At 59.3% G+C, this 13,354-nt stretch overlaps 1 protein-coding gene across 16 annotated transcripts; it reads left to right on the forward strand.

Moving 5' to 3' along the window:
* The first annotated feature begins 543 nt into the window (after nucleotides 1-543).
* On the forward strand, nucleotides 544-7,893 carry GMPPA (GDP-mannose pyrophosphorylase A). Of its 16 annotated transcripts, none has more exons than XM_067026961.1 (13): nucleotides 544-629; nucleotides 1,517-1,577; nucleotides 1,683-1,780; nucleotides 2,909-3,012; nucleotides 3,281-3,467; nucleotides 3,827-3,886; nucleotides 4,940-5,070; nucleotides 6,130-6,264; nucleotides 6,378-6,475; nucleotides 6,644-6,690; nucleotides 6,869-6,961; nucleotides 7,084-7,252; nucleotides 7,595-7,893. In XM_067026961.1, exons 2-13 carry the CDS (start codon nucleotides 1,538-1,540, stop codon nucleotides 7,693-7,695), a joined length of 1,263 nt encoding a protein of 420 aa, XP_066883062.1. In that variant the 5' UTR covers nucleotides 544-629; nucleotides 1,517-1,537; the 3' UTR covers nucleotides 7,696-7,893. The 16 variants fall into 16 exon arrangements, with proteins under 16 accessions (XP_066883062.1, XP_066883065.1, XP_066883068.1 ...); XM_067026964.1 differs by having other exon boundaries at nucleotides 547-629; nucleotides 1,523-1,577; XM_059055199.2 differs by having other exon boundaries at nucleotides 562-870.
* Nucleotides 7,894-13,354: the final 5,461 nt, after the last annotated feature.

A 13,354-nucleotide genomic window follows, 5' to 3' on the forward strand; every position in this document is an offset into this window, starting at 1 on the left:
GAGGCCATTTCCATTGCATTTGCGCCCACGCTTTATTCCCAGACCTACACCCCAAGGTCACAGAATGTTGGGGTCAGAATGTTTGGGGAGGGAGTGTCTAGTCCAGTGCTTCATTCTGCAGACAGTAGATCTGAGATAGAACTTCTCTCACGGTCAGAAGTTCCTTCGCTTCCCAGACTGACTGGCAGAGGAGTCTACGACTCCGCCTTCCCTTCTTTTGTATACCTCAAGCCCCACCCCCTCCTGGGGGTTTGCACTCTGGGCCCTCCCACTTCAAGGCTGGCCACACCCCCCTCAGGTCTCTAGCCTCGCTCTTCCCTGTGACCCGGCTCTAGGCTTTGGCTGGTACCCCTGGGCCCTTTCCTACACAGCCTAGGTCCTAATCTTAGATTCCAACCTCTGCTTCTCAGGCACCATCCCTCTTATTTATATCCGCCCCCAGATTCCTTGGCCACGCCCCCGTACTTTCCCATAAATCCCACCTCCTCCCTCGGTTAGAAAGCAAGGAGGTAGTAAGAACTACAATTCCCGGCAGGCTCCGCGAAGGAGTTCTCGCGACTTGCGAGAAGACACGTGCGCGGAAGGAGCAAGCGGTAGTGGGAGACAGATCTGGCAAGAGGGAATTAGTGGTAAAGGGAGCCGGTGGAGGGGCGGCGAAAGGGGAAGAGGGCAGAGGACGGACGGTAGACCGAGAGAGGCTCGGAGGCCTCGGCTGGCTGTCCGCACTAACGCTCTTGTGTTGGTTCCCCAACCCCAGGCTGCGCGAGGCTAGGGTTTATTAGAGTCAGTTGTGGTGTTCAGAGGGGCAGCAATCAGTTCTCCGAATCCAGAGATTCAGTACTTGTCGTCAGTATCGGTACTCAGGGATTGGTAGGTTCGGTGTTTGGGATGCTAAAGGAATCTGTCTTTTGAGTCAGGGTCCATCACCTAGAGATTGGTTTTAGGATTCAGGTTCAGCGTATATAGTTTTTTTTTGCTAGGATTTGGGATGCATCAGATGCGGATCAGTATTAGTTCAGTACTTGGGATTCATTCTTAGGATTGTAGTTAAATATTTGGGGCTCACTCAGGGTCTGGGGTTCAGTATTCAGAGTTCACTATTGGGGTTCAGGGCTTAACATCTCGAGTGAGGATGCAACAATTGGGAATCGGTGGGTTTGGGGTTTCGGTTTTTTGAGGTTTGGGGTCTGAGAAGGGCTTCTGTTGCTGAGTTTCTGAGTTTGCTGAATTTGTGGCTAGAGGGAAGTCTGTTAGGGGTCAAATTGTGGGGTGTGAATTTCAGAATTTGGGTGAAATCCCTGTGGGGTTTGAAGGCTGCCTGGAGGCTGGGCTGGGATTTGAGTTGTGTGGGATTTGTGAGGTGTTGTGTACGGGGCAGGTCTATATGGAACTTCGGATTTACATCCTCCGAGGGGACTAAGTTGCTATTTGGGGTTTGGGGGCTTGGTTGGGGTATGAGTCAAGTTCCTGTGTTGGGGTGTGAGATCTGAGCCTGACTTCTCTGTTGGGATTTGAGGTTTAGGTAGCAGTCGCCATCATGCTCAAAGCTGTGATCCTGATTGGAGGCCCTCAAAAGGGTGAGGAGCCAGGGGAATTGGGGGAGGAGGTTGGGCTGGAGTGGCTGGTGGGGTGGGGACAGAGGGAGGCAGGAAGCTGAAATGTGCTTCTTTCTCCTCTCCCAGGGACTCGCTTCAGGCCTTTGTCATTTGAGGTGCCCAAACCACTGTTTCCTGTGGCGGGGGTCCCTATGATCCAGCACCACATTGAGGCTTGTGCCCAGGTAACCCCATAGGCTCCCCTCTCCCACTTCACTTCCTGCTCATCTCCTTCTTGCTGTATTTCCCCCTTTTCCAACCATGACCTTCCCACAGGAACCACCATTTACAAGTGAAAATGTGAATGTCGCCCCCTGGAGTTGTGCGGTACAGCTGCTCTGCTGTCTTCCTCTAACCTAGTGTCTCCTCTGGCCTCGGGCTCAGATTGCACTCCTATTTTATTTTTTTTAATTTTTTTTTTTTTTTTTTTTTTTTTTTTTTTTTTTTTTTGCGGTACGCGGGCCTCTCATTGCTGTGGCCTCTCCCGTTGCGGAGCACAGGCTCTGGACGCGCAGGCTCAGCGGCCATTGCTCACGGGCCCAGCTGCTCCGCAGCATGTAGGATCCTCCCGGACCGGGGCACGAACCCGTGTCCCCTGCATCAGCAGGCAGACTCTCAACCACTGCGCCACCAGGGAAGCCCCACTCCTGTTTTTAAAGCATGGAATGTGAGGATCAGGCAAGACTCTTAGAGACAATTTACCACTGCAGCAGGGGGAACCTTAATGATAGCAAAGCACAGAACTCATACCTTTGCTCACTGTGGAGCTAATTTCTTTATTGCTTTTGGTATTGAGGCAGGCATAGTTTTATTTGAACCCAGTCTCTGCCTCCTGTAAGGACTTGAGCAAATTTCCCATCCTTTCTGAGCCTTAGTTTCCTTATTTGTAAAACGGAGGTGATTAGACCTGCTTTGTGGGGTGGCGAAGCTTGCAATGATGTTTGTAAAGTGCCTTGTACAGTGTAGGCACCTGATAAATGATATCCTCATCTCAAGCTCAGATTGACACATAATAAATATGGGGGAAAAATTATGGGTTATTCTTTAACGCAGCTTGGTAGGCAAAATCTTCCCTAGGGTGAGCCCCAATTCAGATGTGAGGGGGCAGGGGATAATAGAATAATAAAGGGTTAAAAGACTTCCTCCAACTTCCTCATTGTCCAGAGGAGAAAACGGGCCAGAGTGGGAAAATGAGTGCCCAGGGGCCCCATAGCTGAGAATGAAACTGGTCTCTCCAGTCTTATGAGCCAGTACCAGGGATTTCTCCCTCCTATCAGATATTTTTTTCTTCCAACCTCTTCCCTTGTCCCCAGGTCCCTGAGATGCAGGAGATTCTGCTCATTGGCTTCTACCAACCTGATGAGCCCCTTACCCGGTTCCTAGAAGCTGCCCAGCAGGAGTTTAATCTTCCAATCAGGTGTTTGTGCACACATGCTGTATGGGGCTGGGGGGTCAGTGCCTTAAGCCTCTGGTTCTCGGGAGTGGGGTGAGTCAGCATTAGCCAGACTTCACCCTCACACGCTAGGAGGATTCCTATTTGGGCGTCTTTGAATCCCTGAGTATATTGCCTTCTCTGTGGGCCTCGGGCAGGTATAACCCTGGGAGCAGGAGGAGTCAGGTGCCCAGGCTCCTGGTATCTGTCTCTTCTGATCTCACTGAGCTGGCCCTGGGGTCCCTGGGGACAGGTACCTGCAAGAATTTGCCCCCCTGGGCACAGGGGGTGGTCTCTACCATTTCCGGGACCAAATTCTGGCTGGAGGCCCCGAAGCCTTTTTCGTGCTCAACGCTGACGTCTGCTCCGACTTCCCCTTGACCACTATGTTGGATGTCCACAGACACCAGCCTCACCCTTTCTTGCTCCTTGGCACCACGGTGAGGGGGCCAGGGGGGCTGGAGGGTGCAGAGGGGGTGATCCAGAAAGGTTTCTGGAATGCAGGGTGTCAGGGAGGCAGGGGCAGCCCAGGCGGTGGGATCAGGCATCAGGAGGGAGATGTTCCTGAAACCCCAGCAGTGGTGGAGGTGGTGGTGGAGACCCCAAGCCCTTTGGCTGCTCAGCAGTGGGGAGCGGGCGAGGAGTGGCGGCAGCTGTCACTTCTCACCCTTGCTGAAGCCCTGTCCACAGCAGCAGAGATGCGTGCCAGGTGCTATAGGAGAGGGAAAGAAAGAAAGAGAAAACAGACCTTGCTGCCATGGAGCTGGCAGGTCAGTGTCTCGGTGTGTCCGTCTTTCAGGCTAACAGGACACAATCCCTCAACTACGGCTGCATCGTAGAGAATCCACAGACGCATGAGGTGAGAGCAGAGAGGGGGCTGGCTGGGCGCTTGCTGTGTGTATCATCATTCCCACTCCGCCTCTAGAGAATGCTGGAATGCTTTGGGATGGGCCCCAGTCTTGTCAAGCAGGTGGGGCATACCCTCAGTTGTTCATCCTATATCCCTTCTAGAGAGATCGTTGAGAGTGAAGGGGTAACAGTAGATGAATGATCAGGGTGCTATGAGAGTGCAAAAGGAGGCCCAACTCAGCCTTGTCTGGGTGGGAGAGGGGAGGGCTCCCTGGAGAAGGCAAGGTCTGAGCTGAGTTTTAGATTTGTTTAGATGACGGAGACAGGAAGGCATTGCAGGTAGAAGGACCAGCATGTGCAAAGGCCAGGAGGCAGGAAACAGCATTCCTCCAGAATTATGGAGGGAGGAGCATAATCAGCAAGGCAGAGGGTCTCTGTCCTTGTGTGAAGCTCCCTGCCCCTGAGCCTGACTGACTTTCATGCACCCCTTTTATTTGTCCAAGCTTTAGTATTAAAAATACATGTAAACACACACATACACACATGAATTTTTTTTTTTTTGAAGTTCCGTGCTAGGCACTACTAGCTAGGGGTGAGGGAAACACAGCCGAACGACAATCCCTGCTTCTCAGGAACCCTTGGACTAGTGGGAGAGACAGTCAAAACCCAACCATCGCAAATGATACAAGTGCTACCGGTGAGGTGTGGCCAGAGGCCAGGGGTGCCCAGACCTGAGAAGCCAACTCTGGGGCAGAGTGGACTCATAGAGGAAGTGACAATGCCAGCTGGGTTTTGAAAGCTGCGTTTTCCAGATGAAGAGATGGGAAGGGACATTCCCAGCGCAGGCGTGCAATAGCATGGCGTTGTGTTCTGGAAGCTGTGGGAGGTGGGGAGGAGAAAGGCCTGTAGTTCAGACTTATCTTGAAGGTGGAGGCCAGTGGCAAGTCACAGTCTGCATTTTAGGAAGACCAGTCCGGCAGCAGGGAGGGCCTGGAGGTCAGAGGGTCTTAGGGGTTGTGGCAGTGGCCTCTCCTCCACTGACCCCAGCCTACCGTGTCCTCAGGTCCTGCACTACGTGGAGAAACCCAGCACTTTTGTCAGTGACATCATCAACTGTGGCATCTATCTCTTTTCCCCGGAAGCCCTGAAGCCCCTTCGGGATGTCTTCCAGCGTAATCAGCAGGATGGACAACTGTGAGGCAGGCCCCATGGCCCTGAGACCCCCAAGTGCCCCCGGTCACAGACCACCCCCCCCAAGCCTCTGCAAGCTCCATCTCCACCCGCTCACCTTCCTTCCGCTTCTCATGTCTACTTGTCCTCTCCAGCTGAGCCTCCCAGTCCCTCCCTTCCTAACCTCATTCTGTCCCTCTTCCTTATCCATCCCAGTTCCTCTTCTGTCACTGCCTGCCCACTCCCCTTCTGGTCCATTTGTCTCAAGCCCTGAGTGTCCCAGAGACGCCTTTTAGAACAGACGGCAACACACACAGTTGGGTGCACAGAGGCTTGACACACACACACACACACACACAGACACACACACACACACACACTCTCTCTCTCTCTCTCTCTCTCAGGCTGAGTGCCCCAGAGCCCTGCTCGCCGCAAGCCAAAGTCCAGGGTCATCCTCCTAGGCCCGGAACCTGTTCCTTTCTGTGGATGCCCTGCCCCTGCCTTTGCTCCCTTACTCCCCTGCCCGTCTCCCCATCTCAAGCCTCATTCACTCATCACCGTCTTCTCCCTCCCACCCATCTCTCCGTTTCTCTCTCCATCTCCCCCGGTCTCTCTGTTTCTGCTGAGCTGGCATCTCCACCATCTCTCTCTCTCTCTCTCTTCTCTCTCTCTCTGTGACTGTCTCTGCCCCCACCAGCTGCCTTCCTCTGGGGTGAGTCTGTCTGTGTTTCATTCCATCCAGTGAGTGAGAGGGAGGGTGACCGGAGGCGGGGTTCAGAGGAGTGAATGGGGTGGGGGAGAATGGGAAAAGGGGGAGAAGCCAGGTCTGGTAAAACTCCATCTGGAGGTGGGGCAGGATGAGCTGCAGGTCTGTGCCGGGGGACACAGACCGCTCAGGGAGGAGAGGAGGTGACGTGTGTGAGGGTGATGGGAGAGCTTCCTGGGGTGTGAGCATCCTTTTGGAGCAGATCTGACCAGACCTAGAGAGGTGGCGGTCACTCTCATTCCTATCCCCAAGAGACTGTTGGCCCCTGGTTGGGCTCAGCTGGGGAACTGATGTCAGCATCCCTTCCTCTGTGCCAGGGAGGACTCGTCAGGCTTGTGGCCTGGGGCAGGTACCATCCGCCTGGAGCAGGATGTGTTCTCCGCCCTGGCCGGGCAGGGCCAGATCTATGTGCACCTCACTGATGGTATCTGGAGTCAGATCAAGTCTGCAGGGTATGGGAGGGGCCTCTGATGGGATGGTTGGGTCACCTGGGGGTTGAGACTTTGGGGTGGCGGGCACAGGCCCTGCTGGCCCCTGAGCCCTTGCGCCACTTTCTGGCCCCCAGCTCAGCCCTCTATGCCTCCCGCCTCTATCTGAGCCAGTACCAGCTCACTCACCCAGAACGCCTGGCCAAGCACGCCCCAGGGGGTCCACGGATTCGAGGTACCCATCAGGCCCCAATTCCTAACCTTTGCCCCCCAGCCCAGCCCCCTCTCCCCTCTGAGCTGTGACTCCTGACCTTAGATCCAGAGGTGAAGTCTCAATCCCTGCCCTCCCTGAACCAGATGTGGTTTGGGGTATTTGCCCCTAGGTCCTCTCTTCTGCTTCTAGGAAATGTTTACATCCACCCAACAGCCAAGGTGGCCCCATCTGCTGTGGTAAGTGGTGGCCCAGCCCAGGGGAAGCATGGGTGGGGCAGTACAGATACCTCCCCGTGCTCGGAGTGGTGGTCTCTCCTCTTTGTCGCAGCCTGTCCTATGGCCTCAAGCCTTATCTGTTTTATGAGGGGATTGGATTTGGGGCCCTCCAAGGCTATGGTTGTGCTCTTCTCCACAGCTGGGCCCCAACGTCTCCATCGGGGAGGGGGTGACCATAGGTGAGGGTGTGCGGCTCCGAGAGAGCATTGTCCTCCATGGAGCCACACTGCAGGTAGGCACCCAGGCACACACAGCAGCCGTGGCGCCCCAAGAGGCCGAGGGGAGGGGTGAGCCCCGTGGGCTCTGTGTCTGGCCCCTTCTCACCCCCTCACCTCACATCGTCCTGTTTGGCAGGAGCACACGTGTGTTCTGCACAGCATCGTGGGCTGGGGGAGCACCGTGGGGCGCTGGGCCCGCGTGGAGGGTACCCCCAATGACCCCAATCCCAACGACCCCCGAGCCCACATGGACAGTGAGAGCCTATTCAAGGATGGGAAGCTGCTCCCTGCCATCACCATCCTAGGTATGTTTCCCAGGCCCCTAGGCTGTGAGAAACCTCCACAGGAGATGGCCATGCCCTGTGGGAGCGCACGTGTGTGTGTGCGCACGTGTGTGTGTGTGTGATGGCCATGCCCTGTGGGAGCGTGTGTGTGTGTGTGTGCGCGCGCGCGTGTGTGTTTATTCCTTTAGCAAACATTTACCCAGTGTCTGCTCTATGCCAGGTGCTGTGTGAGTCACAGGGGGCATGAGGCCAGGGCACAGATGGGCAGGGAGGGATTCCTCCCGGATGGCGGTGGCCCCCAGCTCTTTGCCCCTCGCCTCCCCTCCCCACGGCCTCCTCCTGATGCCCTTGTCCACACTGCAGGCTGTCGTGTCCGGATCCCTGCCGAGGTGCTCATACTGAACTCGATTGTTCTGCCACACAAGGAGCTGAGCCGCAGCTTCACCAACCAGATCATCCTCTGAGGGGGGCTGCCTGAAGTTCCCCCAACTCTGATCCGCTCCCCCTGAGGCTCCTGCCTGCGTGGCCAGCCTCTGTCCAGGAGGGACCGGAGGAAGCCAGCCAGGCTCTTCCCGCGCACGTGCACGTGGGGAGCAACGTGGGTGGCCGGGGGACTGGTGGCCTCCCTCTCCACCCCCTAATAAACCCGGGTGAACCTTGGAGCCAGTAAGGACTCCGCTTGTGCCTGGGCTGGGGGTGAGAGTGGAAGCGGGGCGGCCGACTCAGTCCCCCCCGACATTAGCATTTAAATTGGAGTCGTTGCTTCGGGCTCATGAATAATGAATCTGGAGCCCTGGTAAATCTCCCCCTCGCCCTGCCTTAGCCTCTTGCGCAGCTCGGGAGGAAGGCCCTCAAGGTTCCCAGCCGGCTGGCCCCCGCCTTCACCCCTACCCCGACGCCGCCTCCCTGTTCCTCTTCACTGGGCCTGGCTCAGGCTCCAGAGTGGAAGGACTCCGAAGGGAAGGGGGGAGGGTTTCGGTTGGGCAGCGGGGTGCAGGCTGGGAGCGCTGGGCCGGAGCCTGGATCCCCTGGAGCCGCTCTCCCCGGGCGCTGCTGAGCCCCAGCCCGCCCACTTTCTTGCCAGCTCCACCTGCTCCCAGCCTGGCTTTGGACGGGGTCGGGGTTTCTCTCCCGCCCGAGGCCTGCTATCTGCCTCCTAGTCCCTGGCAGGCAGGGTGGGCCTGAGCTGGTGCCTTTCTCTCCAGAAGCACAGTGGGAGCTACTCCGTTCTGGGAGGGGAGGGGCCTTGGCCACCTCCCCCCACCCTGGCTCTGCCCTCTGGGGGTCTCAGTCTTCCTTCCACATTCCTGAAGCCCCAGAGATACCCGGCCATCTCTCGTGTTTGCCCACGACCCCCGTGTGCCCCTCCTGGTGCCCCCCTTTCCCCAGCTGTGGGTATGGAGCTTAGTTGCCAGATGAGTGGGTAATGATGGTAATCTGCTAATTGAGAGGAATCTAATTACCCGAAGAGAACGGGGGGGGGGGGCAGGGCGTGGGTGGGTGGGAGGGAGGAGGGGGTCCCGACAGCAGGCAGCGGGGGGCAGGCAGCAGGGTGCCGGGGCCTGGTTATCAGCACCAGGGTCTGGGACAGAGCCCAGGATTTCAGAGCTTCAGAGCTGGGCAGTTAGGAAGATGCACTTTCTCAGGAGCTGGGCTGAGGGTGGCCTGGGGATTGGGCTAGGTGTGACCACCCAGCCCCCGGAGGCCCTGCAGGCTGTGTCAGAGCGCGTGTGCGTGCCTGACCTACAACCTGCCTGGACGCAGCCCTCCTCCTGCTTCCCGTTCCTGGTCCCTCCAGTCTCTGCCTCCAGCCCACACCTTCCATCACCTCTGTATGGGGTCCAAAGGGGTCTGCAGATGCCTCCTCTGGGCTGGGGTCAAACCCCTGAGGGCAGGGCTGGGAGACGGGTGGGCCACAGAGCCAGGGGCTGGGTCCCTTCCTCTCCTCCCCCAAGTCCTGACCCTTCTGTTCCGAGTGGTTGGCAGAGGCCATGGCAGCTTCATCATAAATATGATAATTTAATTATTTTCTCAGCAAAACACCGTGAAATCCAATAAGTCTGTGTCAGGCCCTGGCCCCCGGGACCCCCCCCTCCTGGGCCCGGTGGGGGTGGGGACAGGCACTGGACAGGGGCGGGGTCAGTGTTTAAAGTGAAGGGGGGCTGGTGAAGCTGAGGTCTCCGTGGCGCTCCCCCCACCCCCCGCCGCCCCGCGGAGGGCGTTACTGACGTTCGCGTGCTCAGGCAGAGCGGGATCTAAGGAGAGAAGTTCCGATGCCCCGCACTCCTCTCCAGCCTAGTCAGCCCTGGGGGGGCGCCTAGCATCCCTCCACCTCGGAGGGCGCAGCCCAGAGCCCAGCATGTGGGAGTGCCCTGCCTCCAGAGGGGAGAGGGCAGGGAGCCCCCTTCACCACCTCCGGGACCTCATTGGCCTTGTAAGGGTAGGAGGGTGCCGGCCCCGTGAGAACGGAGGGAACTGGGGTGGGAAGTAGGGGATGAGGGGGGAGGGATGCGGGGGAGGGGTGCGCTCCTGCCATTAGTGCTTTTTTCGGTTTCCATAAAAAGATGATTCTGTAAAATCAGCGAGGGGGAGCGAGCTGGGGGCCGGGTCCCTGGCACTGAGCTGGATGGGGTGACAGAGGAGGAGAGCTGGGGACCAACCGGCACTGAGCGTGGAGAGAAATTTGGATGGGCTTCGGGAGCCAGCTAGGGGGAAGAGGCCGAGCCAAGAACGCAGACTGGGGGCAGGCTGGCCAGGGTGGGGCAGGGGGAGTGCCAGGGCCCTCATCTCCCTCCTGCCTGGGCCTCCTTCCCACCCCCATCCCCGTCCCCGTCCCCTCCCCCTGGCACTTAGCAGCCATCGTGGGGGAGCAGATTGCAGCCCCCTCCCCCTCTCCGGGAAGCACGCACAGCTGGGGCCCTGCCACATCTGCCGCATCAGCACGGAGCACAGCTCGTTGGGCCCAGAGCCGCGCTCCCCAAAAGACAAAGTTGGGGCGGGGGCCAAGGAGAGCCCAGACCCCTGAGACAGACGCACTGACACTTCTGCCAACAGGCACAGACTCCTCGAGGCGAAGCTACACTCACCACCACACACGCTCCCCCGTGTGCAGAGACAGGAGAACTGACAAACATGCAATTACTCTGCCCCGCCTGCCGCCCTCACCCCTTCCTCCTCCTTCCCTTCCTTCCCCCCAGGCTCCCCTCCACTGCCTTGGCCACCTCTGAACCGCTCTCGCCCTCGTCTGGAGGGAGCAGGGGCTTCACCCTCCCCAGGCACACGTTTCTGGGAGGCTTGAAGAACAGGAGAGCAGGGGGTGGTAAGGGGCATCTGAGTCCGAAGCTTGAGCCTGGGGAAGCCAGTGCCCCCCTCCATGCCCATGCCCCTCCCCACAAAGAAACCCCCTCTGAAGCACCGGTCCTTGCCACCCTGGACGTGACGGGGTCTCCATGCCAGGGCGGACTGGCTGGGCACCCTTGAGTGTCGTCAAGGTCCCTGTGACACTCTGTGTTCCACTGGCCGCCTCGAGGAGGTGCTGTGTGTCCTGCACGACGTCCAAGTTCTAGCCAGAGCTCGGTGGCTCCCAGGGCCGGGCCCTGGCACTCCCGTCCCCAACAATCTGCAGTACCCTCCACTCAGCAATGCACCCCTCTGCTTAGCTTGGCGACCCCAAAAGGCGCAGGGTATGGGGCCTCCGTCGGTGGCGGAAAAGTCCCCCCTCCTCAGCAGGGGTGATCAGGAGTCCCTTCTCCCTGCCTCCACCATCCCGCTTGCCAGGCAATGACCACCTCTGGCCTCTGATTAAATCCTGCCCCTTTGCAGCCCTCGGCTCTCGCGCTCATCTCCTTGGCCCCGTGTCTTGCCCTCAGCCCTCTCCTCCCTGCCTCCCCCCACCAAGTCCCACGCCTCGTCCCCGCCCCTGCCCCTCAGAGCTTTAATCCCTGCTGCTGCGGTGGCGCCTTATCTGCTCCCAGCAGCTTTCGCTGCTGCAAAGCCCTCTCCCCCTCCTCTCGGGATCTTCTTCCCTCCTCCTTCCCCGGTTCTCTCTTCTCTCTGACCAGCACCCCCTGGCCTGTCTCTGCCTCTCGGGGCTCCCCCCACGATGACTCCCGGCTGACACCAGATCTGCACCCCAGTGCCCTCTGCTCTCTCTCCAGCCTCAGCCCTGAGGTTGCAGCTGCCCATCCAGTCCCACACTGGTCTCCTTCCGCCTCAACCCTCCCCCACAGGCCCCACACACTTGGTCAGTTTCTGACCAGCCAAGATTTTCCATCTTTCTTGCTTCCCTGCCCTCCATCTCCCGGCCCCCTCCCCCCGGTCCCTCCAGCAGCCCCTCAATCTTGGCCATGGTCCCCTTCAATCCCATCCCAGTAACCCACTGCCTCGGCTTGGGTCGTTGGTGCCCGCCACAGGAGAGGGCTCAGGGCTGGGCGGCGCTGGGCTGGTCCCCGGACAGGGTGGGGTGTGCCGAGTGCTGGCGGGCAGTGGGGGCAGGGCCTGGCGGCGGGACGCTAACCCTCTTCAGTTGCCTCAGATCACGTCCGGGCCTCCCCACCCCCTTCGCTGGAACTCTCATTAACTGCTTCTCCTGCCTCGTCCGCAGCATAAATAACCCAGATAAATCAGCCGCCGTCCGCCCCCCGTCCCTCGGCCCCCGCACAGCCCGTTTGTCACCGCTGCTCGCTCACCAGCCAGACCTGGCCCAGTCCCGGCCTCCGCCCCCCCCCATCCGTGTCCCTTCCCGCCCCGTGTCTGTCCCACGCTGGCTCATGCCTTGGTCCGCGGCAGAGCCAGGCCTGGGACAGGTGTGTGAGCTGGGCAGGGTGGCAAGGGGTGTACTCTGCGAGCAGGGGGAGACTGGAGCCTCCCCCTAGAATGCTATCTAGGAGTTTGGGGGTCATGTTATTTAGGAGTGGGGCCACCCAGGCTGGGGGTCTAAGGCCCACAAATGGGGGGAAGGGGCAGATGCAGCTCAGCTTGCGGGGTCCCCTCTGGAGAAGAGGCAACCCCAGAGCTCGGGGTGCGGGAGGCGCCTTGGAGCCCCGCAAGCAGGATCCTGGGACGTCTCCAGGTCTACCTTTTGGAGCATCTTGCCCAAAGGAAACCTCCGTGCCCCCTACCGGGTGCTCTGAGTCAGAACCCTCCTGCCCTCCCTACCTCTCCGCACCCCATTCCCATGCCGTGCCTTGTCAAGCTGTACAGATGGCACCCTAATCTCTGCCTCTCAGTCCAGCCACCATTCTCTCTCTGTTAGGAAGCCTAGTTCAGCCCCTGGGGGGGTGGGTGGAGAATTGGACTGCGAACAAATCTGGGGAATGGGGACAACTGGTGGGCAGAGGATGCCTGGCTGAGGCTTCACATCCTGACCCTGCACTCCCCACTCCCCACACCGCCCCCCCCCCCCAGGAACCTGCCCCCACATTCCCACCCCCAGAGTCCTTGGCAGCCCCTCCCCCTTTGCTCACACCCAGCTTGGGCCCTGGCTAGCCTCACTTGGCCCGGATGCTCACTGCAGGGGGCAGCTGGTCCCCTGGGAGTGGGTGGGGGAAGCGGGGAAGGGATGGGGGAGCTTGGGCGCAGGGCTGGGTGTGGGGGTGGGGAAGAAGCTGGGCTGGGCCCCAGGGACCAGCTGGGCAATGAGCCGGGGAAGCAGCCGGGAGGCTAAATGAGGGAGATTATCACCCAACTGCAGCCGGCCAGAGAGGGAGGCAGGCAGGGAAGCGGGGAAAGGGAGGGAGGATGGGGGCCAGAGGGGAAAGGGGTGTAAGGGGACAGGGTGGGTGATAGAAGAGGCTGGAGGAGTGGGGGGGGAAAGGCCAAGGGATGGGTTGAAAGGACATGGTGGGGGCTCCCACTGAGCACAACCATATTCCTGCGGACCGGGAGACCGGAGGACGAGGACTTGGGGACAATTGAAGACAGCTCGCTGTAGGGCAGCGGGGGTGGGGGTGGGGGATGCAGCTAACTGCTGCTCCACTTCCCGGTGGCCTAGAACTCCCCTCACCACCCTGCCCCTGCCCTGCCCCCCAGTACCCGCTTACCACCCAACTTCATTCCTTCTAGAGGTTGAAGGCTCCCCAACATGCCCTCAGGAGAAAAGAGGGCATGCTTCGGGCTCGTGAT

This window comes from Kogia breviceps, chromosome 2 (genome assembly GCF_026419965.1).
Source record: "Kogia breviceps isolate mKogBre1 chromosome 2, mKogBre1 haplotype 1, whole genome shotgun sequence".
In the NCBI taxonomy this organism is placed as follows: Eukaryota; Metazoa; Chordata; class Mammalia; order Artiodactyla; family Physeteridae; genus Kogia; species Kogia breviceps.

What these genes read in the sequence shown, in the direction of transcription:
- GMPPA (XM_067026961.1), top strand. Translation starts at nt 1,538, where the DNA reads ATGCTCAAAGCTGTGATCCTGATTGGAGGCCCTCAAAAGG. An exon ending in GAGTTTAATCTTCCAATCAG is followed by an intron (nt 3,013 to 3,280) that starts GTGTTTGTGCAC and finishes CCCTGGGGACAG; the next exon opens with GTACCTGCAAGAATTTGCCC. An exon ending in AGTCAGATCAAGTCTGCAGG is followed by an intron (nt 6,265 to 6,377) that starts GTATGGGAGGGG and finishes TCTGGCCCCCAG; the next exon opens with CTCAGCCCTCTATGCCTCCC.